Genomic DNA, 26,904 nt, shown 5'->3' on the forward strand with positions numbered 1-26,904 from the left:
GGGAGAGGGGCATTCTTCTTACCGAACCACATGACCTTTGTTTTGGAGGTGTTCAGAACAAGGTTAAGGGCAGAGAAAGCTTGTTGGACACTAAGAAAGCTTTATTGTAGAGTGTTTAACCCAAAATGCGGGAGGGGCCAGCTGAGTATAAGATGGTATCTGCATATAAATGGATGAGAGAGCTTCCTACTGCCTGAGCTATGTTGATGTAAATTGAGAAGACCGTGGGGCCTAGGCTACACCCTTGGTGACAGACAGGCAGTAGCTGAGACAGCAGATGTTCTGACTTTATCAGGGATGCAAACTAGTCACTTTTCTGCGAAATTCACATTTTGAATCCAAAATTGTTCAGATGAGAAAAGTTTGAGGGGGGGGGGGGGGGGGGATGCGCGTTTGGAGCAATACTGGCTGTATCCAAGGCTCAGCCAATCGTTAACAAATAACAAAATGCAGCATGCGACTGAAGAGTGAAGAGATGACCAACTTACTAGTTACAGCATCAGAGCGCGCTCTGGAAAGACTGCGGAGAGTGGAAAAGCAGTTTGAAACTTACAGCAGAAGTGAGGACGAAGAGGTTGTTGAGAAGCCTGCCGACGGAGGTGAGAAGGTGATAAAGTGTACTTAAACTCAATTATTTTATCAGCTCATTATGGTGTGAAAATTAGCTGGCTAACAAAGTCATACAGCTAGCTTTAGCTAGCTAGCTAAAGTTACAACATCAGATGAGCTAACGTTAGCTATGGTATTAACTAGTATACGACTCCTTAACGTTCCTCAAGCTATAACGTTGTTAGTTGCTCACTGGACCCTGATGGAAATCTGTGAGAAATGTTAACTAGATAGTTAGTACTTAGTTCATAGATAGCTAACGACTTAATGTTTTCCCTCTGTGGTTCATTTTCAGAATGAGAGAGTTAGGTGAAGACGAGGCGTTGTTTGTTTACAAGTGGATTCAGGGATTAAGTGTAGCTGGAGCTGGGCCTGGTTTAAACTGGGTGTCACTATAGAGGTGAAAGGAACTTCCTCCCTCTTTCTCACTTTTTCAATACAGTGGATAAAAAGGGGTATGCCAGGTGTACTCTCTGCCTGAAAGAAATTATGCCAACAAAAGGTCTAATGCTCTGCTGGCACATTGTAGAACAGATGTACAAAGGCAGAAAGTGTACAATGTAATAACAACGTGCAGTGTAGCTCAGATACTGCTCAGGGAGACACCACCAGCACCATTCCACCAGGGGCCAGAGAAGATTAAGGATCAACAGGCTCAGCTTCCCGTGCCCACTATAGACCGCATAGCAAATGCAGTGGTAGGTGTGTTAGGTCAGCAGCATCAGTATTTGAGAAGTCAACATAGCACATGTCAGGCAAACTGTTAGTATAGGTCAAATAAACACTGTTGAGCAATTTACACAAGATAAAAAAAATATGTAGTGTGCCTACTTTTAGTTAATTTCATAATTTGTGTCTTCTAGGCTATGGTCCTTGGTGTCCTAGCAGAGCATTCCCTCCACCTTCGTTTGCTCCAGTAATTGTTGAGCTAGCGCAAAGTCTTGCCATTGACAAGGTGGCTTTGGAGAGGATGAAGCTCTCAACAACCGCGGCATCCTCCAAGATGGTCCATGGCCTAGTGCGGACCTTCTCCAAAAGGACCGTCTCAAACCTGAGCAGGTTTCCCTGTTCTTTGAACTTGGATGAGAGCACATCTAACAGCAACAAGAAGGTTGTTCTCATATGTAATTATTACTTTCTTATATCTATTTGCCATTCTATAGTCTCTACTCTATTTGCACTACTTTTCTCTTGTTTTAATATTCTCTTACCGTACATTGTTGAGAAAGAGAAAGAGAAAGCTCAAGGAACAAGCATTTCATTGTCCAGTCAACATATGTTTACTGTGCATTTGACAAATAAATCCTGATTTTATTTGGTTTGATTTGAAGGTCCTCTCCATGCTAGTAAGCTACTACCATGATGACACGAGGAAGGTGATAGTGGAGCACTTGGGGTCCCTGGAGGTCATCAAGGTGAATGCCGTCAGCTTGGAGAGGGCGCTCTGCCACTTCTTCAACCATAACATCCCATGGAATATTCTGGTGAGCAAGACCGGCATCGAGACAAGGATCCGTCAGATGCAATGTCCAAACCTGCTCGACATTGATGGAGACTCCTGTCATCACATCCACAATGCGGCAAAGAAGTTTGCAGAGCCCTTGAGCAGCTCTTCAATGATCTGCACACTGATCATCAGTGGTCTCCAGATCAAGTAAAAACAAGTATATTTGAATGTTTGGTATTTACTTATCACTCAATGTATGAAATTAATTAAATCTTTATTAATTTGATTCATTAATTCATCTGAATACTGAATTTATTCCAAATCTATCTTGTTTCTGTGCAATCCTACCTTAAATGATGAAGAACAATAAAGGGGCAGTATATGGAAATAAATAATTTTATAGTCTCTTTTTGTCAGATGATGTACCTCAAGGAGATATGCCGGTACCTGAACATCCCTGCCTCAGAGGTTTGTGTCTACATATGTCACCATTTGACACACAGAATGCTGCCGGCGTACTACGGGTTCCTGAGCAACGAAGACCAGGAGCTGTACAAGGACCCACTGGAACACATTTACAAAGAACACCACGTGAGCGAGACGGCACAAGCGCGGATCAAGTCTTTGCACGAGGACCTCAACAGAAAAGGTGAAGGTCATCACTAGTTCTATGTTAAGCTTAGTATTGAGTTTGTTTACATCCTGGTTACCAGCGATGAGCAAAATGTACCTTATTGACACTTAACTTACTGATTCTGTTTCCACAGGCATGAAAGTAAAAGTAAAAGTTTTAAAAAGAAGTAAAAGACAGAAGCAAGAGGGTGACCAGGAAGGTGTGGCATGAGGGCACTACAAGTGACCTACAACTCAGCATTTACGTGGGTGTACTGGCTATCCCGAAGGAGTACGTAATGGTTTTTCAGGTGGGTATTTTCTATCTGCGACTGTTGGCTATACTTGTATAGACAATATTGTATTTCACAACAGTTTGTTTTACATTCACAGGGTAGCCAGATGTTGGTACATAAGCTCCACGACAAACAGCTGTCAGCTTTTTTCTTGCTTCGTCAAAGCTGAATACATAACTAAAGTGTCACCCAAGACTATGGGAGTGATGGCACTTCAGGAGAAGATGCTGCTGTCTGCCAGGGAGATGTGTGTGGTGTGGGAAGCAGATGGAATCAGAACCAGGAATCCTAATCATGCTGTTAGTACCCTGCAATTTAAATTACATTTAATACGTTGATATCTGTTTTGTCATTGTTTCAAAACATGTAGTAATTGTCAGTTTTGTGGTGGTCCATATTTCAGCTGCTGAAGTCCTTCATGGAACAGGTCACCAAAGCCTACACCACCTCTGCACTTCACATGCAGAATAAGTTGCCCTTGTAAAGTCACACACTGAGGTCACTGTCTGCTCTGGACACGATTTTGAGAGGCCACTCGCAGGCAGCGATCCAGTTGAAGAAGCTGAGCGCAATGTTGGGCCACCTCTCACCAGCCAGCAGTGATCTCCACCACGAGATCATGTGATACAACATCGATCCATGCCTGGCCAGCTTCACAGAGGGAGATGGCATGGTGGAGTGGTGGGCTCATGTCTTGGCCCAGACACTGAAGTATCCAGCCCTGGGTAATGTGGTGAAAGGTGCCTTCTCCGTCTTTCATGGTACCAGGGTTGAGTCTTTGTTTAGCTGGATGAACGACATCATTGATACACGAAGCCCCAACATGAACATCTCAACGTTCAATGCAATACAGACTGTGAATTACACTGTAGTGGAGATGTTTAAACGGGAGGATGCAAGGTGGACCAAAGGCTCTGCAGAAACTTCAGGTCAGCAGGAACAGTAGACAAGACACAGTGGCAGCAGAGTCTGCTGGAAGACCGAAGACGACATCTCGAGTATGGCTGTCAGCCATCTGGAAGTGCTCAGGAGAGCAAGAGGGCGGCAGCTGAAAGGAGAAGCGGGCGAGGCTCAAGCATGCTGCAAAACAGCGCAAGTGGGCACTTGAAATACTTGTCCAGGCTAAGAAAAAGAAGTAGGGGAAAACCCTCTACCCAGCCATCGCCTTCCCTCCAGTACTCTCCCTTTGTCAAATAAATCCCAGATTGTTAGGACGCATCTGAGGCCTGTTTTCTGCCACCATTTACCTTAATTTTATGGACTATGTTTTTATGTTTGCAATTCATATATTATTAAAAGAAAGTGTTGTGAAAACGTATGTGGGTATAGGAAAGGAGAGTTCTATTTGTGTTTCGTTTAACTTCCCCTCTGAAATGTATTACCTATGAATGTTCTGTTCTGTTGGGCAGTACAGTATCATAGGGACTGTTCCTGAAAGCTGGATCAATGAGTTAGCTAGCTAACTTTCCAGAATATCTGGAAATAACTCCATCCTTTGAGAAATATTGACCTAAAATGTATGTGGCATTATATTGACTCGACTACATAAACCAGTATAAAATATGAATTAATTGTTTATTCTGTGGACTTGAGTGTCATTTGCAGTAAAGTCAAGGCAACAAAAAAGAACATGATAGAATGGCGCCGGAGAGGATGGCTGACGTTTTACGTGCTCCTAACCAACTGTGCTATTTTGTTCGTTTTTTTGCGCTGTTTGTAACTTTAAAAAAAATAATATTTTATACATAATGTTGCTGCTACCATCTCTTATGACCGAATAACTTCTGGACATCAGAACAGCTATTACTCACTACGAACTGGTAGAAGCTTATTCCTTTAATGCGTCTGACGAGTCCGATGTGAAGGATATACTGCTTTCCCAGGAACAGGCCCAAATCCTCGTCATTTGTGTGAAGAGAAGACAACGGAGAAAAAGGGGGCGGATGTCGGGCTGCCTTCCGAGAATTCGAAGGCGAGTGAGTAAACCTCCACTGCCATGACGTTCTATTGGCAAACATGCAATCATTGGAAAATAAAGTTGATGACCTACGAGCAAGATAAAACTCCCAACGGGACATTAACTGTAATATCTTATGGTTCACTGAGTCGTGGCTGAACGATGACATGAACAACATACAGCTGGCGGGTTTTACACTGTATCGGCAGGATAGAACAGCAGCCTCTGGTAAGACAAGGGGTGGCGGTCTATGTATATTTGTAAACAACAGCTGGTGCATGATATCTAAGGAAGTCTTGAGGTTTTAATCGCCTGAGGTAGAGTTTTTATCCATATTTTTCGTAGCTGTTTACATACCACCACAGACCGATGCTTGCACTAAGAACACACTTAATGAGCTGTATACCGTCATAAGCAAACAGGAAAATGCTCTTAGTGGCTGGGGACTTTACTGCAGGGAAACTTTAAATCCCTTTACCAAATTTCCACCATCATGTTAAATGTGCAACCAGAGGGGGAAAAACTCTAGACCACCCTTACTCCACACACAGAGACGGACAAAGCTCTCCCTCACCCTCCATTTGGCAGATCTGACCATAATTCTATTCTCCTGATTCCTCCTTACAAGCAACAATTAAAGGAGGAAGCACCAGTGACTCGGTCAATAAAAAGGTGATCAGATGAAGCAGATGCTAAGCTACAGGACTATTTTGCTAGCACAGACTGGAATATGTTCTGGAATTCTTCCGATGGCATTGAGGAGTACACCACGTCAGTCACTGGCTTCATCAGTAGCCCACAGTGACTGTACGTACATATCCCAACCAGAAGTCATGGATTACAGGCAACATCCGCACTGAGCTAAATGGTAGAGCTGCCGCTTTCAAGGAGCGGGACTCCAACCTAGAAGTTTATAATAAATCCCACTATGCCCTCCGACGAACCATCAAACAGGCAAAGCATCAATACAGGGCTAAGATCGAATCCAACTACACTGGCTCCGACGCTCGTCGGATGTGGCAGGGCTTGCAAACTATTACAGATTACAAAGGGAAACGCAGCAAAGAGTTGCCCAGTGACACAAGCCTACCAGATGAGCTAAATTACTTCTATGCTCACTTCGAGGCAAATAACACTGAAACATGCATGAGAGCATCAGCTGTTCCAGACGACTGTGTGATCACGCCTTCCGCAGCCGATGTGAGTAAGTCCTTTAAATAGGTCAACATTCACAAGACCGCAGGGCCAGATGGATTACCGGGACATGTACTCCGAGCATGCGCTGACCTTCTAACAAGTGTCTTCACTGACATTTTCATCCTCTCCCTGTCTGAGTCTGTAATACCATTTTTCAAGCAGACCACCATAGTCCCTGTGCCCAGGAACACCAAGGTAACCTGCCTAAATGTCTACCGACCCGTAGCACTCAAGTCTGTAGCCATGAAGTACTTTGAAAGACTGGTCATGGCTCACATCAACACCATTATCCCAGAAACCCTAGACCCACTACAATTTGCATACCGCGTTAACAGATCCACAGATGATGCAATCTCTATTGCGCTCCACACTGCCTTTTCCCACCTGGACAAAAGTAACACCTATGTGAAAATGCTTTTCATTGACTACAGGTCAGCGTTCAACACCATAGTGCCCTCAAAGCTCATCACTAAGCTAAGGACCCTGGGACTTAACACCTCCCTCTGCAACTGGATCGTCGACTTCCTGACGGGCGGCCCCAGGTGGTAAGCGTAGGCAACAACACGTCGGCCACACTGATCCTCAACATGGGGGCCCCTCAGGTGCGTGCTCAGTCCCCTCCTGTTCTCCCTGTTCACTCATGACTGCACGGCCTGGCACAACTCCAACACCATCAAGTTTGTCGATGACACAACAGTGCCTGTTCACCGACAATGACGAGACAGCCATTTGGGGTAGTTGTCCTGTGGTGCCAGGACAACTACCTCTCCCTCAACGTGATCAAGACAAAGGAGATGTTTGTGGACTACAGGAAAAGGAGTACTGAGCACACTCCCATTCTCATCGACGTGGCTATAGTGGAGCAGGTTGAGAGCTTCAAGTTCCTTGGTGACCACATCACCAACAAACTAACATGGTCCAAGCACACCAATAAGTTGTGAAGAGGGTACAACAAAACCTATTCCCCCTCAGGAGACTGAAAAGATTTGGTATTGGTCTTCAGATCTTCAAAAGGTTCTACAGCTGCATAATCGAGGGCATCCTGACTGGTTGCATCACGGCCTGGTATTGCAACTGTTCGGCCTCCGACCGCAAGGCACTACAGAGGGTAGTCCGTACGGCCCAGTACATCACTGGGGCCAAGCTTCCTGCCATTCAGGACCTATTTACCAGGCGGTGTCAGAGGAACGCCCTAAAAATGGTCAGATTCTAGCCACCCTAGTCATAGACTGTTTTCTCTGCTACCGCAAGGCAAGCGATGCCGGAGCGCCAAGTCTAGGTCCAAGAGGCTTCTAAACAGTTTCTACCCTCAAGCCATAAGACTCCTGAACATCTAATCAAATGACTAACTAGACTATTTGCATTGCCCCCACCCCCTTTACACTGTTGCTACTCTCTGTTATTATCTATGCATAGTAACTCTACCTACATGTACATATTACCTCAATTACCTTGACTAACTGGTGCCCCCACATTGACTCTGTATCGGTACCCCCTGTATATAGCCTAGCCTCGTTATTGTTATTTTACTACTGCTCTTTTTTTTCAATTTTTTTAATTTTTTACCCCCTTTTCTCCCCAATTTCGTGGTATCCAATTGTTAGTAATTACTATCTTGTCTCATCGCTACAACTCCCGTACGGGCTCGGGAGAGACGAAGGTCAAAAGCCATGCGTCCTCTGAAACACAACCCAACCAAGCCGCACTGCTTCTTAACACAGCGCGCCTCCAACCCGGAAGCCAGCCGCACCAATGTGTCCGTGCACCTGGCTACCTTGGTTAGCGCGCACTGCGCCCGGCCCGCCACCGGAGTCGCTGGTGCGCGATGAGACAAGGATATCCCTACCGACCAAACCCTCCCTAACCCGGACGACGCTAGGCCAATAGTGCGTCGCCCCACGGACCTCCCGGTCACGGCCGGCTGCGACAGAGCCTGGGCGCGAACCCAGAATCTCTGGTGGCACAGCTAGCGCTGCGATGCAGTGCCCTAGACCACTGCGCCACCTGGGAGGCCCCTTTTACTGCTGCTCTTTAAATTATTTGTTACTTTTATTTCATATTGTTATTATTATTTATTTTTTAATTGCATTGTTGGTTAGGGCTTGTAAGTAAGCATTTCACTGTGAGATCTACACCTGTTGTATTCGGCGAATGTGACAAATACAATTTGATTTGATTTGAAATAACATTGGATTGTTTTCCTGAAAATGTTTAGCTGTGAGTTAGGCTCACATTAACCACTCTTACAAACAGAGACTGATCGTGTAGATCATATTCTTTGTTGTTTAATTAGTACACAGTTAACCTGCATTTCAAGAAGGGATTCAGCCTAAAAGTCACTAGAAATTAGAATTTTAAAGCTGATTTAAAATAAAAATCCCCTTAGCAGAGACGTTTTGTGTGTTTCAGTGCAAAGAAAATGTGTCACCTTTTTGTGTCCTCACCAGTTTGCATCCCTGCTTTTTACACTGCACTCTTTGAGAGAGGTAGTTAGCAAACCAGGCCAAAGACCCCTCAGAGACACCAATACTCCTTAGCCGGCCAAAAAGAATGGAATGGTCTACCGTATCAAAAGCTTTGGCCAAGTCAATAAAAATAGCAGCACAACATTGCTTAGAATCAAGGGCAATGGTGACATCATTGAGGACCTTAAAGGTTGCAGTGACACGTCCATAACCTGAGCGGAAACCAGATTGCATACCAGAGAGAATACTATAGACGTCAAGTAAGCCAGTCAGTTGATTATTGACAAGTTTTTTCAACACTTGTGATAAACAGGGCAAAATAGAAATAGGCCTATAACAGTTTTAAATAATGGATGAACTGTGGCTGCCTTCCAAGCAATGGGAGGCTGTCTCTCCCCAGAGAGGAGAGACAGGTTAAAAAGGTCAGCGATAACCTTGGCGATGATAGGGGCAGCAACCTTTAAAGAATAAAGGGTCTAAACCATCTGACCCAGATGTCGTTTTGGGGCCAAGTTTAAGAAGCTCCTTTAGCACCTTGGACTCTGACCTCCTGCAGGGAGAACCAATGTAGCGGGGCAGGGGAAAAAGAGGGAGGAGCATCAGGGCTATTCAGTAAACAAGAAAGTTCAGTCAACAAAGCATGCAGGAGTCATGAGGCAAATAGCAAAATGCACCAAAAATACAATATAATGACTTGGGGCTAGCCATTGTAAGTTCAGAATCACTCACCCCATCTGTGAGTGTGTGCTGGAGGAGAGGGGGGAGTGTGGTGGGGGTACATGTACCAGACAGGGGGAGACAAGCAGGGGGAGACAAGCCAGGGCAGACGACGAACAGATTGCCAGGTGGAATCCAAGCAGCAGTGCAGCAGGCAACGGGAGTAGGTCACACCCACTTGGGAGAAGCTTTTATTTCTGGAGGCAGAGTTCTTGTAGAAAATGCCAGTGGATGGTCTCTGAACAGCGGGAGGAGGCTTCAAGGCCTCCGGATTTGGGTGGGGTAGCCTGCCATTTGTTGGGCTCAAAGGCTTCGACACCTCTCACTTCACACCTCAGTGCTAATTGAAGTTGTATCTGGTCTGTCACCGTTTCAGGTTGAATGGTGTCCTTGAAACTATTAATCCTTCCAGGTAATTTGGTCCAAAATGAGGTTGTATGTTTTGAGTTTTGATCTGGAGTGAAGGTTATGCTGTGGAGGGTAGCATCCTGTATAGTTTATCTAACTCCAAATATATATTTTTGTAAAAAACATGTTGGAAAATGTGAGAGCTTACATGCAGCTGTATCTCTCTCTCTCCCCTGAACTCGATCTCTGCAGCACTCCACCAATCAGGCCTTTATGGTAGAGTGGCCAGATGGAAGCCACTCCTCAGTAAAAGGCACATCACAGCCCGCTTAGAGTTTGCCAAAAGGCACTTACAGGACAAGATTCTCTGGTCTGTTGAAATTAAGATTGAACACTTTGCCACTGAATGCCAAGCGTCACTTCTGGAGGAAACCTGGCACCATCCCCACGGTGAAGCATGGTGGTGGCAGCATCATGCTGTGGGGATGTTTTTCAGCTGAAGGGATTGGGAGACTAGCCAGGATCGAGGCAAAGATGAACTGTGCAAAGTACAGAGAGATCCTTGATGAAAACCTGCTCCAGAGCGCTCAGGATCTCCAACTGGGGCGAATGCTCACCTTCAACAGGACAACAACCCTAAGCACACAGCCAAGTCAACGCAGGAGTGGCTTCGGTACAAGTCTCTGAATGTCCTTGAGTGGCCAAGCCAAAGCCCGGACTTGAACCTGATCGAACATCTCTGGAGAGACCTGAAAATACCTGTGCAGTGACGCTTTCCATTCAACATGACAGAGCTTGAGAGGATAGGATCTGCCAAGAAGAAATGGACACACTCCCCAAATACAGGTGTGCCAAGTTTGTAGCGTCATACCCAAGAAGACTCAAGGCTGTAAAGGGTCTGAATAGTGTGAGATGTCCTTTTAAAAAAAATATTAGCGAGAATTTCTAAAAACCTGTTTTTACTTTGTCATTATGGGATATTGTGTGTGTGTAGATTGATGAGGGGGGAAATTATTATATATTTTTAAGAACAAGGCTGTAACAAAATGTGTAAAAAGTGAAGGGATCTGAATACTTTCCAAATGCACTGTAATGGTAGAATACCTGCAGTGACAAAATTGTTGATGACAGCGTGAATGTTCCAAAAGCTCGATTAATTTAGTCCTGGTGCAAAACATTTGACTTGTGTGTTTTTGTGCTTACCAGGAATGACTCACTGTATTTTGCTTAGATTGTAACACAACTCTCCTTCTATTGTCTCCGCCCCTCATGTCAGGCCTGAGTTGGTAGTGAAGAAACTTCGGTATTATACCCGCTACATTGTAGTTTGTTTACTTCTGAACAAGATGGACCAAGTGAAAGTGCTGGTCAAGGTAAGAAACCTGAGAAAAACAAGCAAGAACCAGAGGAAGTTCTGAATCCTTCAATCTCATTTCTATTTATTTCGGCCTTTTTTTTTGTATTGTTTTATTATATTGGGGTTTCGTATAAAGTGGAGAAACAGAAAACACAGGAACAAAGAACACAAGTTTCAGCCTGAAATGTTCATTCTAGTAAACCTCTGACTGTAATTGAAATATATTTCCTTTAAGATCCTACAAGCAGCTGTATGTTTGTGTACATAATATCTGTCTCCCCTCCTGTAGGAGCTGTCAGAGGAAATTGAGGACTATACGCAGCGATTCAACACAGAAGATCAGTTGGAATGGAATCTGGTTTTACAGGAAGTGGCAGCTTTTGTGGAGGTCAGATCCCAAAGAATAACCGACTGAATCACCTGATGCCTTTTACCTTCTGTTTCTACTGCCTATTGCCTACTATGAAAGGCGGAAATGTCATCATAACTTATGAATGAAGGATATAGCAGCACTTAAAGGAGGCCTCGACAGGTCAGCAAACATTAGATAAAGATGTTGCCCAACGACCATTACTAAAGTACATACCAGTGACTAACCTATTCAACATGAAGTACTGGATTTCATTCTGGATTTTGGGGGGGAAATTATGATTGTACATTTCTGTAAATCTTTAATTTGAGTGAAAGATAATAGCACGTGTGTGCTACTGGAATGGTGTGCACAAAGGAGTACAAGGGAAGCTGTGCATGATACAATTGTAAAGTGTGTGTTTGTTTCTGTGAGCAGGCAGACCCAGTTGTGGTGCTGAACAATGAAAATACTGTGGTCATCATATCCAATCGGCTACAGGAGGGGGGCATGCCTCCGTTGGAACAGGGCATGGTGGTTGGTCAGCTCACCCTGGCAGATGCACTAATCATTGGCAACTGCAACAACCAGGTGTTTGAACGCATACATTCTAGTCTAAAGCCCAGCCCTATAACGACCCCTAGACCAGTCTGTAGACCCACATTCTAAACTATATTATTTTGTGTTTGTCAGGTGAAGTTCAGTGAGCTAACCATCGATATGTTCCGCATTCTCCAAGCTTTGGAGCGGGAACCAGTCAACCTGGCCACAACGACATCTAAACATGGAACATTGGTGAGGAGGAATACTGAAAATGCTTATTACATGAATGTCTTGTGGACAACGACACATCCAGAATATTGCAAATGTAAAAGTCTCATGCGATTTCGGGCGAAAGGCAGCGCTGGCAACCCTGCATGAAACCTGTCCTTTAAACAGCTGCTTACTCACTTTCTTCCTTCACAGGCCCTTACCCCATGTCTTCCTTCACAGGAACCCAGCGAGAAGCCAGCCAAGATAGAGAACCCTCACAAGTACCTGCTGTACAAGCCAACGTTCAGCCAGCTCTTCACCTTTTTGTCTGCCTCCTTTAAGGTCAGTCTCCATCTGACGTCCCCCGTCCCCTCTGCTCTGCCTTCATGTTCCAAAATGTCGGCTTAGCCATGCTTGGCTGAGCTGAAGAAAGTTGTTGCTACTTTTAATCTATTTTTCATCACTCCCACCTGTATCTGCCTTTTTTAAGCTCCGGTGGTTTTTGGAAATTGCCAATAACTTCTATGTAGTCCATTTTAGTGGTACAGTCCTGTGCTAAAAATGGATCAGTCTAGCTTACCTCTGAGATAATTTTACATCAAATCAAGTCTTCCCCAATGGAAATGTAACCACTGAACAGAAGAAACAACATATCCTGTTTCAGAGTACATCCTAATGGAATCCTATCAGAATTCAACTAAATTTCAATTGAAGGAAAGGTTCTATCAATTCCCTGGGTCATTTCATGTTTTCATGTGTCTCTGAGTTATTGGCGTTCAAGCAGGCAGAAATCCATCCGGTATGTCGTAGCATTGTGATAAATTCGCTCTCACTACACTGGAAGTTAATAGGGATATGCATTTAAAATCACTAAAATGTCTATCATACATGTCAGATTTCAATACTGACCGATGTCATAACTCGGGAAGATGTCTTCTCTAAAATATGAGCAATGGCTCATTCGAGTGATATTCCTACCTCGAGAAATGTGTAATTTAACAGAGGGTCTAGCACTTTTTACCTCTTTAGTCCAGGGTACATTGCAAGGTGTCTTTGCCAGAGATATTATAGAAAGGAGATAGGAATCCAATGAATGAAGGAACGTATAACGCCCCACCCAGCAGGCTGTTGACCAATCGCGTTCACTTTGTCACCCTGCGTCACGCGGTTGTTAAGCTAATCGCCATGCAATCCCTTCTCAAAGTCAGTGTTCATGTCGAGGAACGTGCCTATTTTCCTTAAAGTACGTAATGTCACGATTCCAAAGCTATACTATATTACAGATAGCAAGTTAATTATCTCACATCTCTGCAAAGATTTGTAATATTGTACTTGTTGTTGATGAAATTTGTGCTAATGTTGGTGCAATAGACTCCCATTCACTCCTTGAAGAAGAGTGGTACTTGTCCCAGAATCGCCCAGAATGCACCGAACAGCCCATTGACGTAGCAATGGCAACGTTTCCCATCTCCTCAAAAGTATATCTGCCATTGCTAATGTCAGACTCCACTCTGTGAGAAACATTGATCTGCAGGTTGAACATGGTGAGATTGTAGACTCCTAAATTGATAGCTGTAAAATCACCTAAACAAACTGTTTGTCTTTGGTATTATTAAGTGTAGCTATGTTTGCTAGCTAGCTAGCCAGTCAGCCCATAGAGTGCATTGCATTGTGGATTTTTTTTGTCAATTTAAGCTGCAACAGATTTCCACAACTATTTTCCATGTTGCAAACCAACCTTATTATAAAGCCAAAATGAAAAAAAAATTCTCCAAAAATATTGTTTTCACATATGTGTTTATTTAACACTGTAAATAGATTTTTTTCTTTAAATGTATATTTTAAATACATTAATGTAGGTTTGACCAAGCTCAAAACATTTATGATGGCATTGGCTGATTTGAGGTGTTGTTTTGTAGGAGTTGCCAGTGAACAGTGTGCTGCTCGTCTATCTTTCAGCCACTGGACTCTTCCCTACTGGATGCTTGGATTATGAGGGTACACCAACATTTTGTAAACACACACACACTCACTGATCAGCTTCTTTGAAGCAGGAGCTGAAATGAATCTGATCATTTCTTCCCCAAAAAATGTATTTAACTTTGTCTTTCTATCAGGACCATATGACTTTGGAGGAGTCCTCACCAACACGAACCGTGATGTGGCCAACGGGGAGACGGTGCAGAAAAGGAACAACGCCCAAAAAGAGATGCACTGGTAAAGATCAGGCGCTGACAGTCCACTGTCCTCAATGTTTTCTAACGTTTGGCAGACATGAGATGCATGTACAGTATTGGCCTTTAAAAAGTGACATTGAACTTTTCGCACAGCCCATGTTTTTTTATAAACACACTCTATGATATTTGCCAGAAATGGTTGTTTGTACAATGTGTGCGCGTGTACATGCAATGACTGTTGACTCCTGTATGCCTTAGCCTTCACCCTGGGGACTTGTTCCCTTTCACCCGGAAGCCGCTCTTTGTCATTGTGGACTCCGCCAACAGCACAGCCTATAAGGTTGGTGAGAATTACATTCATCACAATTAAAAACAAATGTGTTAAGGTGATGGTAATGGTAACTTTGAGGCGCTTTTCAGACATTGCCAAAACACTCTACAAATTGTTTTCATTCAGATTTTCATCAGTATACTTAAATTGGTTGATGGTAGTTCACTGTATTTTCATCAGCATACTTAAATTGGTTGATGGTAGTTCACTGGATTTTCATCAGCATACTTAAATTGGTTGATGGTAGTTCACTGGATTTTCATCAGCATACTTAAATTGGTTGTTCATTGGATTTTCATCTTATTATTATTATTATTATTATTATTATTAGTTGTATAAAAACAAAATAAAATAATCAAGGTGCCAAAACACAACACTGGGGGAGCACCAGTATTCAAGACATGGAGTCAAGATGGAGAACAAGGCATGTAGAGCTTACTTAGGGGATAACCTTTTGTTAACAACTTGTTTGACTCATTTTAAGATGCATTTATGGAAAATTGGGCTATTCCTTTTGAGAATTCACTCTGGTGTGATCCTTACTAATGCTGATATTTAATGCTTTTTTGTATCTCCATGTAGAATTTCACTAATCTCTTTGGTCAGCCGCTGGTGTGTCTTCTATCTCCCACAGTCTATCCAAAGAGCATGCAAGGTTTGTTTGTCACTATTATTTTAGCTTGGTACTCAAATCAAAATCAAATAAGTTTATTGGTCGCATACACAAATTTGCAGATGTTGTATCACGTGCATCAAAATGCTTGTGTTTCTAGCTCCAACAGTGCAGTAATACCTATCAATAATTAAAATAAATAATGACATAATATACACATAATCCAGAAAAATAAAGTAACTAAGAAATATCAGAACGAGCCAAGTCAGACACCGGAAAATAAATATACAATGTCTTCAGAAACTTTTCACATCCCTTGACTTTTTCCATATTTTGTTGCCTGAATTTGAAATGTACAAAATTTTGATAATTTCTTGGGGTCACTGACCTACACAGAATACCGCATAATATCAAAGTGGAATTATGTGGTTCAAATGTTTTACTTATTAATTAAAAATGATACAACCACAGACCCGGGAGGTTTTTCACTGGTAAATAACTGCTTTTTTTGTAAAGCAGACATCGAATATGTCAGGTGTCAGTGTGCAGCGGGTAGGATGGAGTCAGGCGCAGGACACAGAAATTAGTAAAAAAAACATACTTTACCCGAAAATAACACAATTTCCATGCTGGTAAAAACACACCAGCTCACAGAAGTCTTGACCACTTAACAAAGAACAAACACGCACAAAACCATGTGGGAAACAGAGGGTTAAATAGTGAATAAATTATAACGTAATGGAAACCAGGTGTGTACAATCAAGTCAAAACAAATGGAAAAGGAAACGTAGATCGGTGGCGGCTAGAAAGCCGGTGACGTCGACCGACGAACGCTGCCCAAACAAGGAGAGGCACCAACTTCGGCGGAAGTCGTGACAGAATATCCCTTCGAGCATAGTGATGTTATTAATTACACTTTGGATGGTGTATCAGTACACCCAGTCAAATCAAATCAAATCAAATTTTATTAGTCACATACACATGGTTAGCAGATGTTAATGCGAGTGTAGCGAAATGCTTGTGCTTCTAGTTCCGACAATGCAGTAATAACAACAAGTAATCTAACCTAACAATTCCACAACTACTACCTTATACACGCAAGTGTAAAGGGATAAAGAATATGTACATAAAGATATATGAATGAGTGATGGTACAGAACGGCATAGGCAAGATGCAGTAGATGGTATAGAGTACGGTATATACATATGAGATGAGTACTGTAGGGTATGTAAACATAAAGTGGCATAGTTTAAAGTGGCTAGTGGTACATGTATTACATAAAGATGGCAAGATGCAGTAGATGATATAGAGTACAGTATATACATATACATAAGAGATGTGTAATGTAGGGTATGTAAACATTATATTAGGTGGCATTGTTTAAAGTGGCTGGTGGTACATTTTTACATAATTTCCATCAATTCCCATTTTTAAAGTGGCTGGAGTTGAGTCAGTATGTTGGCAGCGGCCGCTAAATGTTAGTGGTGGCTGTTTAACAGTCTGATGGCCTTGAGATAGAAGCTGTTTTTCAGTCTCTCGGTCCCTGCTTTGATGCACCTGTACTGAACTCGCCTTCTGGATGATAGCGAGGTGAACAGGCAGTGGCTTGGGTGGTTGTTGTCCTTGATGATCTTTATGGCCTTCCTGTGACATCGGGTGGTGTAGGTGTCCTGGAGGGCAGGTAGTTTGCCCCCGGTGATGCGTTCTGCAGACCTCACTACCCTCTGGAGAGCCTTACGGTTGTGGGCGGAGCAGTTGCCGTACCAGGCGGTGATACAGCCCGACAGGATGCTCTCGATTGTGCATCTGTAGAAGTTTGTGAGTGCTTTTGGTGACAAGCCGAATTTCTTCAGCCTCCTGAGGTTGAAGAGGCGCTGCTGCGCCTTCTTCACAACGCTGTCTGTGTGGGTGGACCAATTCAGTTTGTCCGTGATGTGTACACCGAAGAACTTAAAACTTTCCACCTTCTCCACTACTGACCCGTCGATGTGGATAGGGGGGTGCTCCCTCTGCTGTTTCCTGAAGTCCACAATCATCTCCTTTGTTTTGTTGACGTTGAGTGTGAGGTTATTTTCCTGACACCACACTCCGAGGGCCCTCACCTCCTCCCTGTAGGCCGTCTCGTCGTTGTTGGTAATCAAGCCTACAACTGTAGTGTCGTCCGCAAACTTGATGATTGAGTTGGAGGCGTGCATGGCCACGCAATCGTGGGTGAACAGGGAGTACAGGAGAGGGCTCAGAACGCACCCTTGTGGGGCCCCAGTGTTGAGGATCAGCGGGGTGGAGATGTTGTTACCTACCCTCACCACCTGGGGGCGGCCCGTCAGGAAGTCCAGGACCCAGTTGCACAGGGCGGGGTCGAGACCCAGGGTCTCGAGCTTGATGACGAGTTTGGAGGGTACTATGGTGTTAAATGCTGAGCTGTAGTCGATGAACAGCATTCTCACATAGGTATTCCTCTTGTCCAGATGGGTTAGGGCAGTGTGCAGTCACTACAAAGATATAAGCATCCTTCCTAACTCCTTTGCCCGAGAGGAAGGAAACCACTCAGCGATTTCAGCATGAGGTCAGTGGTGACTTTAAAACAGTTATAGAGTTGAATGGCTGTGATAGGAAAAAACTGAGGATGTATCAACAACATTGTAGTTACTCCATAATACTAACCTAATTGACAGAGTGAAAAGGAAGCCTGTACAGAATAAAAATATTCAAAAACATGCATCCTGTTTGCTACAAGGCACTAAAGTAATATTGCAAAAAAATGTGTCAAAGCAATTCACTTTTTGTCCTGAATACAAAGTGTTATGTTTGGGGAAAATCCAACACATTACTGAGTACTACTCTCCACAATTTCAAGAATAGTAGCAGCTGCATCATGTTATGGGTGTGCTTGTAATCGTTAAGGACTGGGTAGTTTTTCAGGATAAAAAATACACAGAATGGAGCAAATCACAGGCAAAATCCTAGAGGAAAATCTGGTTCAGTCTGCTTTCCACCAGACATTGGGAGAGGAATTCACCTTTCAGCTGGACAATAACCTAAATCAGAAGGGCAAACCTACACTGGAGTTGCCTACCAAGAAGACCGTGAATGTTCCTGAGTGGCGGAGTTTTGAATGAAATCTGCTTAAATCTATGCAAGACTTGAAAATGGTTGTCTGGCAATGATCGACTTCATATTCAATTCCAGGCTGTATCACAACCGGCCGTGATTGGGAGTCCCATAGAACGGCGCACAATTGGCCCAGCGTCGTTAGGATTTGGCTGTGGTAGGCCGTCATTGTAAATGAGAATTTGTTCTTTACTGACTTGCCTAGTTAAATAAAAATAAAAAAATATTTGACAGAGCTTGAATATTGTACAATGCAGGTGTCCAAAGCACCTAGATTTACCCAGAAAGACTCACAGCTGTAATCGCTGCCAAAGGTGATTCTAATATGTATTGGCTCTGGGGTGTGAATACTTCTGAGATTTTTGTATTTAATTTCCAATAAATTGGCAAAAATGTCTAAACCTGTTTTCACTTTGTCAATATGGGGTATTGTGTGTGTAAATGGGTGAGAACATTTTTTATGTTTAATCAATTTTGAATTCCGGCTGTAACACAACAAAATGTGGAATAAGTCAAGTGGTATGAATACTTTCTGAAGGCACTGTATATACAGTGGGGCAAAAAAGTATTTAGTCAGCAACCAATTGTGCAAGTTCTCCCACTTAAAAAGATGAGAGAGGCCTGTAGTTTTCATCATAGGTACACTTCAACTACCACAGACAAAATGAGAGAAAAAAATCAAAATTAATGAATTTATTTGCAAATTATGGTGGAAAATAAGTATTTGGTCACCTACAAACAAGCAAGATTTCTGGCTCTCACAGACCTGTAACTTCTTCTTTAAGAGGCTCCTCTGTCCTCCACTCGTTACCTGTATTAATGGCACCTGTTTGAACTTGTTATCAGTATAAAAGACACCTGTCCACAACCTCAAACAGTCACACTCCAAACTCCACTATGGCCAAGACCAAAGAGCTGTCAAAGGACACTAGAAACAAAATTGTAGACCTGCACCAGGCTGGGAAGACTGAATCTGCAATAGGTAAGCAGCTTGGTTTGAAGAAATCAACTGTGGGAGCAATTATTAGGAAATGGAAGACATACAAGACCACTGATAATCTCCCTCGATCTGGGGCTCCACGCAACATCTCACCCCGTGGGGTCAAAATGATCACAAGAACGGTGAGCAAAAATCCCAGAACCACACGGGGGGACCTAGTGAATGACTTGCAGAGAGCTGGGACCAAAGTAACAAAGCCTACCATCAGTAACACACTACGCCGCCAGGGACTCAAATCCTGCAGTGCCAGACGTGTCCCCCTGCTTAAGCCAGTACATGTCCAGGCCCGTCTGAAGTTTGCTAGAGAGCATTTGGATGATCCAGAAGAAGATTGGGAGAATGTCATATGGTCAGATGAAACCAAAATAGAACTTTTTGGTAGAAACTCAACTCGTCGTGTTTGGAGGACAAAGAATGCTGAGTTGCATCCAAAGAACACCATACCTACTGTGAAGCATGGGGGTGGAAACATCATGCTTTGGGGCTGTTTTTCTGCAAAGGGACCAGGACGATTGATCCGTGTAAAGGAAAGAATGAATGGGGCTATGTATCAAGAGATTTTGAGTGAAAACCTCCTTCCATTAGCAAGGGCATTGAAGATGAAACGTGGCTGGGTCTTTCAGCATGACAATGATCCCAAACACACCGCCCGGGCAACGAAGGAGTGGCTTCGTAAGAAGCATTTCAAGGTCCTGGAGTGGCCTAGCCAGTCTCCAGATCTCAACCCCATAGAAAATCTTTGGAGGGAGTTGAAAGTCCGTGTTGCCCAGCAACAGCCCCAAAACATCACTGCTCTAGAGGAGATCTGCATGGAGGAATGGGCCAAAATACCAGCAACAGTGTGTGAAAACCTTGTGAAGACTTAAAAACGTTTGACCTCTGTCATTGCCAACAAAGGGTATATAACAAAGTATTGAGATAAACTTTTGTTATTGACCAAATACTTATTTTCCACCATAATTTGCAAATAAATTCATTAAAAATCCTACAATGTGATTTCTGGATTTTTTTTCTTCTAATTTTGTCTGTCATAGTTGAAGTGTACCTATGATGAAAATTACAGGCCTCTCTCATCTTTTTAAGTGGGAGAACTTGCACAATTGGTGGCTGACTAAATACCTTTTTGCCCCACTGTACATATTGTATAATGGTGTGTAAAGACAGTATATGAATAGAAAAGGTGTGTACAGCAGTAGTTGTATAGGATGAGCCATGACTAGAATACATTCTATACATATAAAGTTGGTAAAACAGTAAATAAACATTTATTATTTATTCAATGACTATGTACATAGGTGCAGGGTAGAATACCGGGTGGTAGCCGGCTAGAACAGTGACAAGTACTCCTCTTAATTAGCATGTTAAAGGCAACAGTCAGTTACTTTCATTGTTGAAGTCTGCAATTAAAGTGTGTAAACTATCCTAGAAAATGGCTCTCAGAGCTTGTCAGTTGATTCTCCCATGTGTTGGCCTATTAAAACCAGCCATTGTCCTCGTTTAGGCCTACTTATTTTCCATTGGATTCTGCAATTATTTGAATGAATTTTATTGATTGGTTTAGAAATGTGTGGTCAGAATAAGCCATGTGAGATGAGACATTGTTTTTGTAGGTGTTCTGAGAAAGACCGTTGTATAAATGCCTCATGTCTGTCACCCTCCGTCTCCTTCTTCTCGCAGACCAGTCCCAGCGCGGCAGCCTTTTCACACTCTTCCTGTACTGCCCCCTTCTGGCTTTCCTCTCCGTGTGTGGCCTGAGCAGCCTTCGCCAAGGATTGTGGGAGAAGGCTGACGAGTTTCTTTGCAAGGTGTTCCGTGACATTGGCCAGATGATTACACGCTCACTAGCTATAGGTACTTTATTTTTTTGTCAATTCTGTGATACATTTTGTCATTTTAAGTGCAAATGTCACAACCATAACGGTGGAATTTCTCCTTCACAGACCAAGCATTTCTACAGTTCTACGGTGACGAGTTCCTTCGATTGTTACTGATCCGCTTTGTGTTCTGCTCGGCTACACTGAGAATGCACAGGCTCTTCCAGGTAAATCGTTTTTTTACTGTGCCCTTGGTACTTAGTTACATCTCCCATAGTTATTCACAGAAGTTATGATCATATGGGGATAAGTGTAATATCCGTCTCTCTCTGTCTGCCTTTTGCAGGACTCCAGGAGCTTCCCGGAATCGTACCCTCAGCTACCTAAACGGGACACGGTGGAGAGCAGCTTCCTGCGGAAGCACGTTCTGGAGCTGGCTGCCATGTTGGATGTGCAGCGCCTCTTTTGGGACAGAGCGCTGGATGTGAACTACTGACTTTTATCTGACCAGCTAGTCACCACAACTTTACAAACACAGAACAACTACAGACACACACACCACCACTATACACACTCGCACAGGGGAGAGTTCTCATCATCGTTCAGAGGTAATCAAGTTACTTGTTGAACACACTGCAATAGGGTCTGATTCTTTGGAACCCAAGACCCCCTTATTTCCCCCACCTTATGTAAAACTATTTTTTAGCATATCAGCTATATTTATTTTGAATAGTCATATAGCTACTTGTGGAAGTCAACAGTGCACCATGCACAATAAAAACATTAACAAGTCACCCATCTACTTAAATACACATGAGATGAGCATGTACGTCCGTGTTACTCATAAAAACGAGCAAAACTCAAATGAGCACATGGAGTAGCTATTTTAGTCTGAGGGCAGCAGGACATGAAGATAAAGGGATTTTAAACTTAAAAAGACAGAAAATAAATTAACATAGTTTTACGACAGCACTGCAAATTGCATTGACTTCAATGCAAGCTGTAGGGAAGTCTCCTCTTCTAAGTGTGGTTAGATGTGTTGGCCAAGTTTACTGGCTGTAGGGTTTAGAGAGACCACTGGCATGTTTATGTTTACCTGACTAGATTTGCTGGTTTTAACACATCACGTAATTGCCTGTAAGTTGCTTTTTTTGTTTTGTTTCAGTAGTCCGTTCTGTAAAACTGAGGCCTGGAGGGGTCAACTAACAGATGTCTATGCAGACCCCGATGAACAGTTTAGCCCTTTCCAGAAACCGCCCCTCTACGTAGGCACTAGCTCCTACGTAGGCACTAGCCTACCCTCTAGGTACTAACATAGGGTGATGGTGTAGTCAGCGGCTCTGGGTCTGCAAACATGTCAGCTCCTGTAGTGCAGTGACTGGGCAAGCGGGTGGTCACTAATCTATTTTCACTGTCTGTTACTCCTTGTATCAGAGGACGTTTTCGGACTGGGTTTAACACGGGTATAGGTTTAATCACCCCGCAGGTACACAGCTATCCACCCTCACACAGGCTAAATAGAAAAACCTTGCCCAATCATCTGCTTTTTCAAAGAATTCACTTGAGGAACCAGGGTGGCTCTTTTCAAAGATTTTCCTTTGGCCTTGATTGGATTTCATAAGACGTTGGCAGCATATCTTGTGAGACTCGATCATCGTAGGGTTGGAAGCGGCCTCTTTCTCTTTGCGGTAGACTATATGTTTTGGGTAATGCATCACAATAGTCACACGTATTCTTTCCTTTACCTGCACTCTCCTGACCAGTTCTTTCAGACCAGTGGGGATGAAGTAAAGGGGGGATATTCTATTGAGATTCACCGCTCCTGATTCAAAATCTGTTGGCTTCTGGGAAATGTACGACTTTTAGAGGCCCTGTGAGGCCCTTCATTCCTAAGCCCCCATAATGACATTCCTTTAAGTGGATTACTGAGGCATGATGGTTTAAGGGAGAGAGTTCATTTTTTCCCCCCTCTCTTTCTTTGCATGGCTTATCAGTATTATTGTCCATAGAGTTTACACAGTCGAGTTCATGTTAGCCTGATGGCAGATGAGTTCGAGCATTAGCCATGTAAGCATAATCTTGTTTCCTTAAATTGATGGGGGCTTGAAGCAATGGAAACGGCTAGTGCTGAAACAGACCCCAGGCAATCAGTTTTAAGTACGTGTGTGTGTGTGTGTGGTGATGAACAAAGATGGCTAAACAGATTCTGTTTTTGTATTTACTGAGAGAAAAAATAAATCATGTATGTGTAAATAACAGTATGTAATAGAGAGATGTTTGTCTTTTGTACATATGTCATATAGTTTATTGTATTAACTGTGAAAAAGATATCCTGTTAGCATAGCAATTTAATGAATGAACTGCACATTCTCTAATCCGGGCCCCCCATTAGTTGTTTTGGTCAAGTTCAGCCAGCATACATCCCAAGGACATGGGGAGAGCCAGGGGAAAACAGACATTTCTTCCCATTGTAGCACTGATAGCAAAAGTGGATCATTTCAACATGGGAAATACTACTCCCTATGGCAATTATATGTTTGTTTATTTGTTGACATTTATGATGATATCAATTGTATCCTTGCACTTTACTGTATTGAATTATGATCTAATCTTATTTGTCGTGCTGTCGGTAAAAAGGCATGTCAGACCGTCCATTCCATTGTTCCCTATCCCAGGGGTTCCCAAACGTTTTTTGGTCCGGGACTACTTGTGATAGCATCAGGGACCCCTTCAAAATCAGAACATAACTCTGACTTTAGACTGCGTTTAAAAATGGCATACAAGGAGTTTTACTATGACTTCTGCAGCAGATGGCAGGACTAACCAAGTCTCGGGCCCTGGGAAATTACATTTGAGTCCACATTTTGACATTTTAAATCTAAATGACAGTGCATACGTACATTTTTTTTTAAAGCATAGAGTTGAAAACTAGATCATTAATGGAGTACTGTGGATCCCTGTGAGCTTCCCAGGCCCTGTTGTGCATTTAAGGACTGGATTCAATCCGGATTACAGAAGATCCGCGTTAAAAATGGTGCCGACAGAGAGGGCTGCCTTGCTTCTAGTCCTGAGGAAACTTTGCAGTATTTCGTTTTTTTTGTATTATTTATTACATTGTTAGCCCAGAAAATCTTTATTACACACAGCCGGGAAGAACTATTAGATATCAGAGCGCTGTCAACTTACCAGCACTACGACCAGGAATACGACTTTCCCGAAGCGGATCCTTTGTCCGAACTACCCAGGGCATTTGAACTGATTCCAAAGGCAGACCTTAAACAACGCCGCCGAGTGTCGGAGTGGTCTAGTCAGACTTAGGAGGCTCACACACCACCCACCGCTTATTACTCGCTAATGTCCAGTCTCTAGATAACAAGTGTAGCAGGCTCATGTGGGTGGGGTTTCCACGTCACCAAGTTCAATAACCAAACACGCACATGAAGCACAACTAGAATACAAATGAGGAATTTTATTAGGGAGAAAGGGGGGAATTCAGCAACCAGTTCACAGTCCACAATCTGTTCTCGTTATCCGTTCCGTTCTCCAGGGGTAATCCAACAAAATAGGAAAAACACCAAGGGGGATGAATACTTTTGCAAGGCACTGTATTGACTGTAGTACTCGCGCTTGGAAAACTCTGGATCACTGCTACTCTAACTTCTGCAAGGCATACAAGGCCCTCTACCGCCCTCCTTTTGGCAAATCTGAACACGACTCCATTTTGCTCCTCCCTTCCTATAGGCAGAAACTCAAACAGGATATAACCATGCAAAGAACTATTCAACGCTGGTCTGACCAATCGGAATCCACACTTCAGGATTGTTTTGAACACGCGGACTGGGACATGTTCCGGGGAGCCTCAGAGAATAATATCAACTTATACGCTGATTCGGTGAGTGAGTTCATAAGGAAGTGCATAGGAGATGTTGTACCCACTGTGACTATTAAAACCTACCCTAACCAGAAACTGTGGATTGATGGCGGCATTCGCGCAAAACTGAAAGCGCCGAACCACCGCATTTAATTATGAAAAGGTGCCTGGGAATTTGGCCGAATATAAACAGTGTAGTTATTCCCTCTGCAAGGCAATCAAACAAGTGAAATGTCAGTATAGAGACAAAGTGGAGTCACAATTCAACAGCTCAGACACAAGATGTATGTGGCAGGGTCTACAGACAATCACAGACTACAAAAAGAAAACCAGCCACGTCACAGACACCGATGACTTGCTTCCAGACAAACTAAACACCTTCTTTGCTCGCTTTGAGGATAATACAGTGCTCCCGGCCCAGACGGCATCCCTAGCCGTGTCCTCAGAGCATCCACAAACCAGCTGGCTGGTGTGTTTACGGACATATTCAATCTCTCCCTATCCCAGTCTGCTGTCCCCACATGCTTCAAGATGGCCACCATTGTTCCTGTACCCAAGAAGGCAAAGGTAACTGAATTAAATGACTATCGCTCCGTAGCACTCATTTCTGTCATCATGAAGTGCTTTGAGAGGATAGTCAAGGATCATATCACCTCCACCTTACCCGTCACCCTAGACCCACTTCAATTTGCTTACCGCCCCAATAGGTCCCACTTTCATGGAAATATATACAGTTGAAGTCAGAAGTTTACATACACTTTAGCCAAATACATTTAAACTCAGTTTTTCCACAATTCCTGACATTTAATCCTAGTAAAAATTCTCTGTTTTTGGTCAGTTAGGATCACCACTTTATTTTAAGAATGTGAAATGTCAGAATAATAGTAAAGAGAATTATTTATTCCAAATGTATTTATTTCATCACATTCCCAGCGGGTCAGAAGTTTGCATACATTCAATTAGTATTTGGTAGCATTGCCTTTAAATTGTTTAACTTGTGTCAAACGTTTTGGGTAGCCTTCCACAAGCTTCCCACAATAAGTTGGGTGAATTTTGGCCCATTCCTTCTGACAGAGCTGGTGTAACTGAGTCAGGTTTGTAGGCCTCCATGCTCACACACACTTTTTCAGTTCTGCCCACAAATGTTCTATGGGATTGAGGTCAGGGCTTTGTGATGGCCACTCCAATACCTTGACTTTGCTGTCCTTAAGCCATTTTGCCACAACTTTGGAAGTATGCTTGGGGTCAATGTCCATTTGGAAGACCCATTTGCGACCGAGCTTTAAATTTCTGACTGATGTCTTGAGATGTTGCTTCAATATATCAACATGATTTTCCAACCTCATGATGCCATCTATTTTGTGAAGTGCACCAGTCCCTCCTGCAGCAAAGAACCCCCACACTATGATGCTGCCACCCCCGTGCTTCACGGTTGGGATGATGTTCTTTGGCTTGCAAGCCTCCCCCTTTTTCCTCCAAACATAACTATGGTCATTAGGGCCAAACAGTTCTGTTTTTGTTTCATCAGACCAGAGGACATTTCTCCAAAAAGTACAATCCTTGTCCCCATGTGCAGTTGCAAACCGTAGTCTGGCTTTTTTATGGAGGTTTTGGAGCAGTGGCTTCTTCCTTGCTGAGCGGCCTTTCAGGTTATGTCGATATAGGACTCGTTTTACTGTGGATAGAGATACTTTTGTACCTGTTTCCTCCAGCATCTTCACAAGGACCTTTGCTGTTGTTCTGGGATTGATTTGCACTTTTTGCACCGAAATACATTTATATCTAGGAGACAGAACGCGTCTCCTTCCTGAGCGGTATGACGGCTGCGGGATCCCATGGTGTTTATACTTGCGTACTATTGTCTGTACAGATGAACGTGG

At 43.2% G+C, this 26,904-nt stretch overlaps 1 protein-coding gene and 1 long non-coding RNA gene across 3 annotated transcripts in view; both read left to right on the plus strand.

Moving 5' to 3' along the window:
• Positions 1-23,414, plus strand: part of LOC129863637 (protein SCAI-like) — a 56,472-nt gene extending 33,058 nt beyond the window's left edge. The window contains exons 6-17 of one of the 2 annotated variants that reach the window (XM_055935763.1): positions 10,925-11,021; positions 11,295-11,393; positions 11,793-11,945; positions 12,048-12,149; positions 12,321-12,449; positions 14,027-14,105; positions 14,225-14,324; positions 14,543-14,624; positions 15,198-15,270; positions 21,017-21,190; positions 21,280-21,380; positions 21,500-23,414. In XM_055935763.1, coding sequence (XP_055791738.1) covers positions 10,925-11,021; positions 11,295-11,393; positions 11,793-11,945; positions 12,048-12,149; positions 12,321-12,449; positions 14,027-14,105; positions 14,225-14,324; positions 14,543-14,624; positions 15,198-15,270; positions 21,017-21,190; positions 21,280-21,380; positions 21,500-21,649 — 1,339 coding nt within the window. In that variant the 3' untranslated portion in view covers positions 21,650-23,414. The remainder of the gene's footprint in view (positions 1-10,924; positions 11,022-11,294; positions 11,394-11,792; positions 11,946-12,047; positions 12,150-12,320; positions 12,450-14,026; positions 14,106-14,224; positions 14,325-14,542; positions 14,625-15,197; positions 15,271-21,016; positions 21,191-21,279; positions 21,381-21,499) is intronic. The other variant, XM_055935764.1, reaches the window with a different exon arrangement.
• Positions 1,944-4,531, plus strand: LOC129863638 (uncharacterized). The gene is made up of 4 exons (XR_008760988.1): positions 1,944-2,705; positions 2,824-2,979; positions 3,062-3,263; positions 3,368-4,531. It is a non-coding gene; the product is annotated as an uncharacterized LOC129863638 (long non-coding RNA).
• Positions 23,415-26,904: the final 3,490 nt, after the last annotated feature.

This window comes from Salvelinus fontinalis, chromosome 10 (assembly GCF_029448725.1).
Source record: "Salvelinus fontinalis isolate EN_2023a chromosome 10, ASM2944872v1, whole genome shotgun sequence".
Taxonomy (NCBI): Eukaryota; Metazoa; Chordata; class Actinopteri; order Salmoniformes; family Salmonidae; genus Salvelinus; species Salvelinus fontinalis.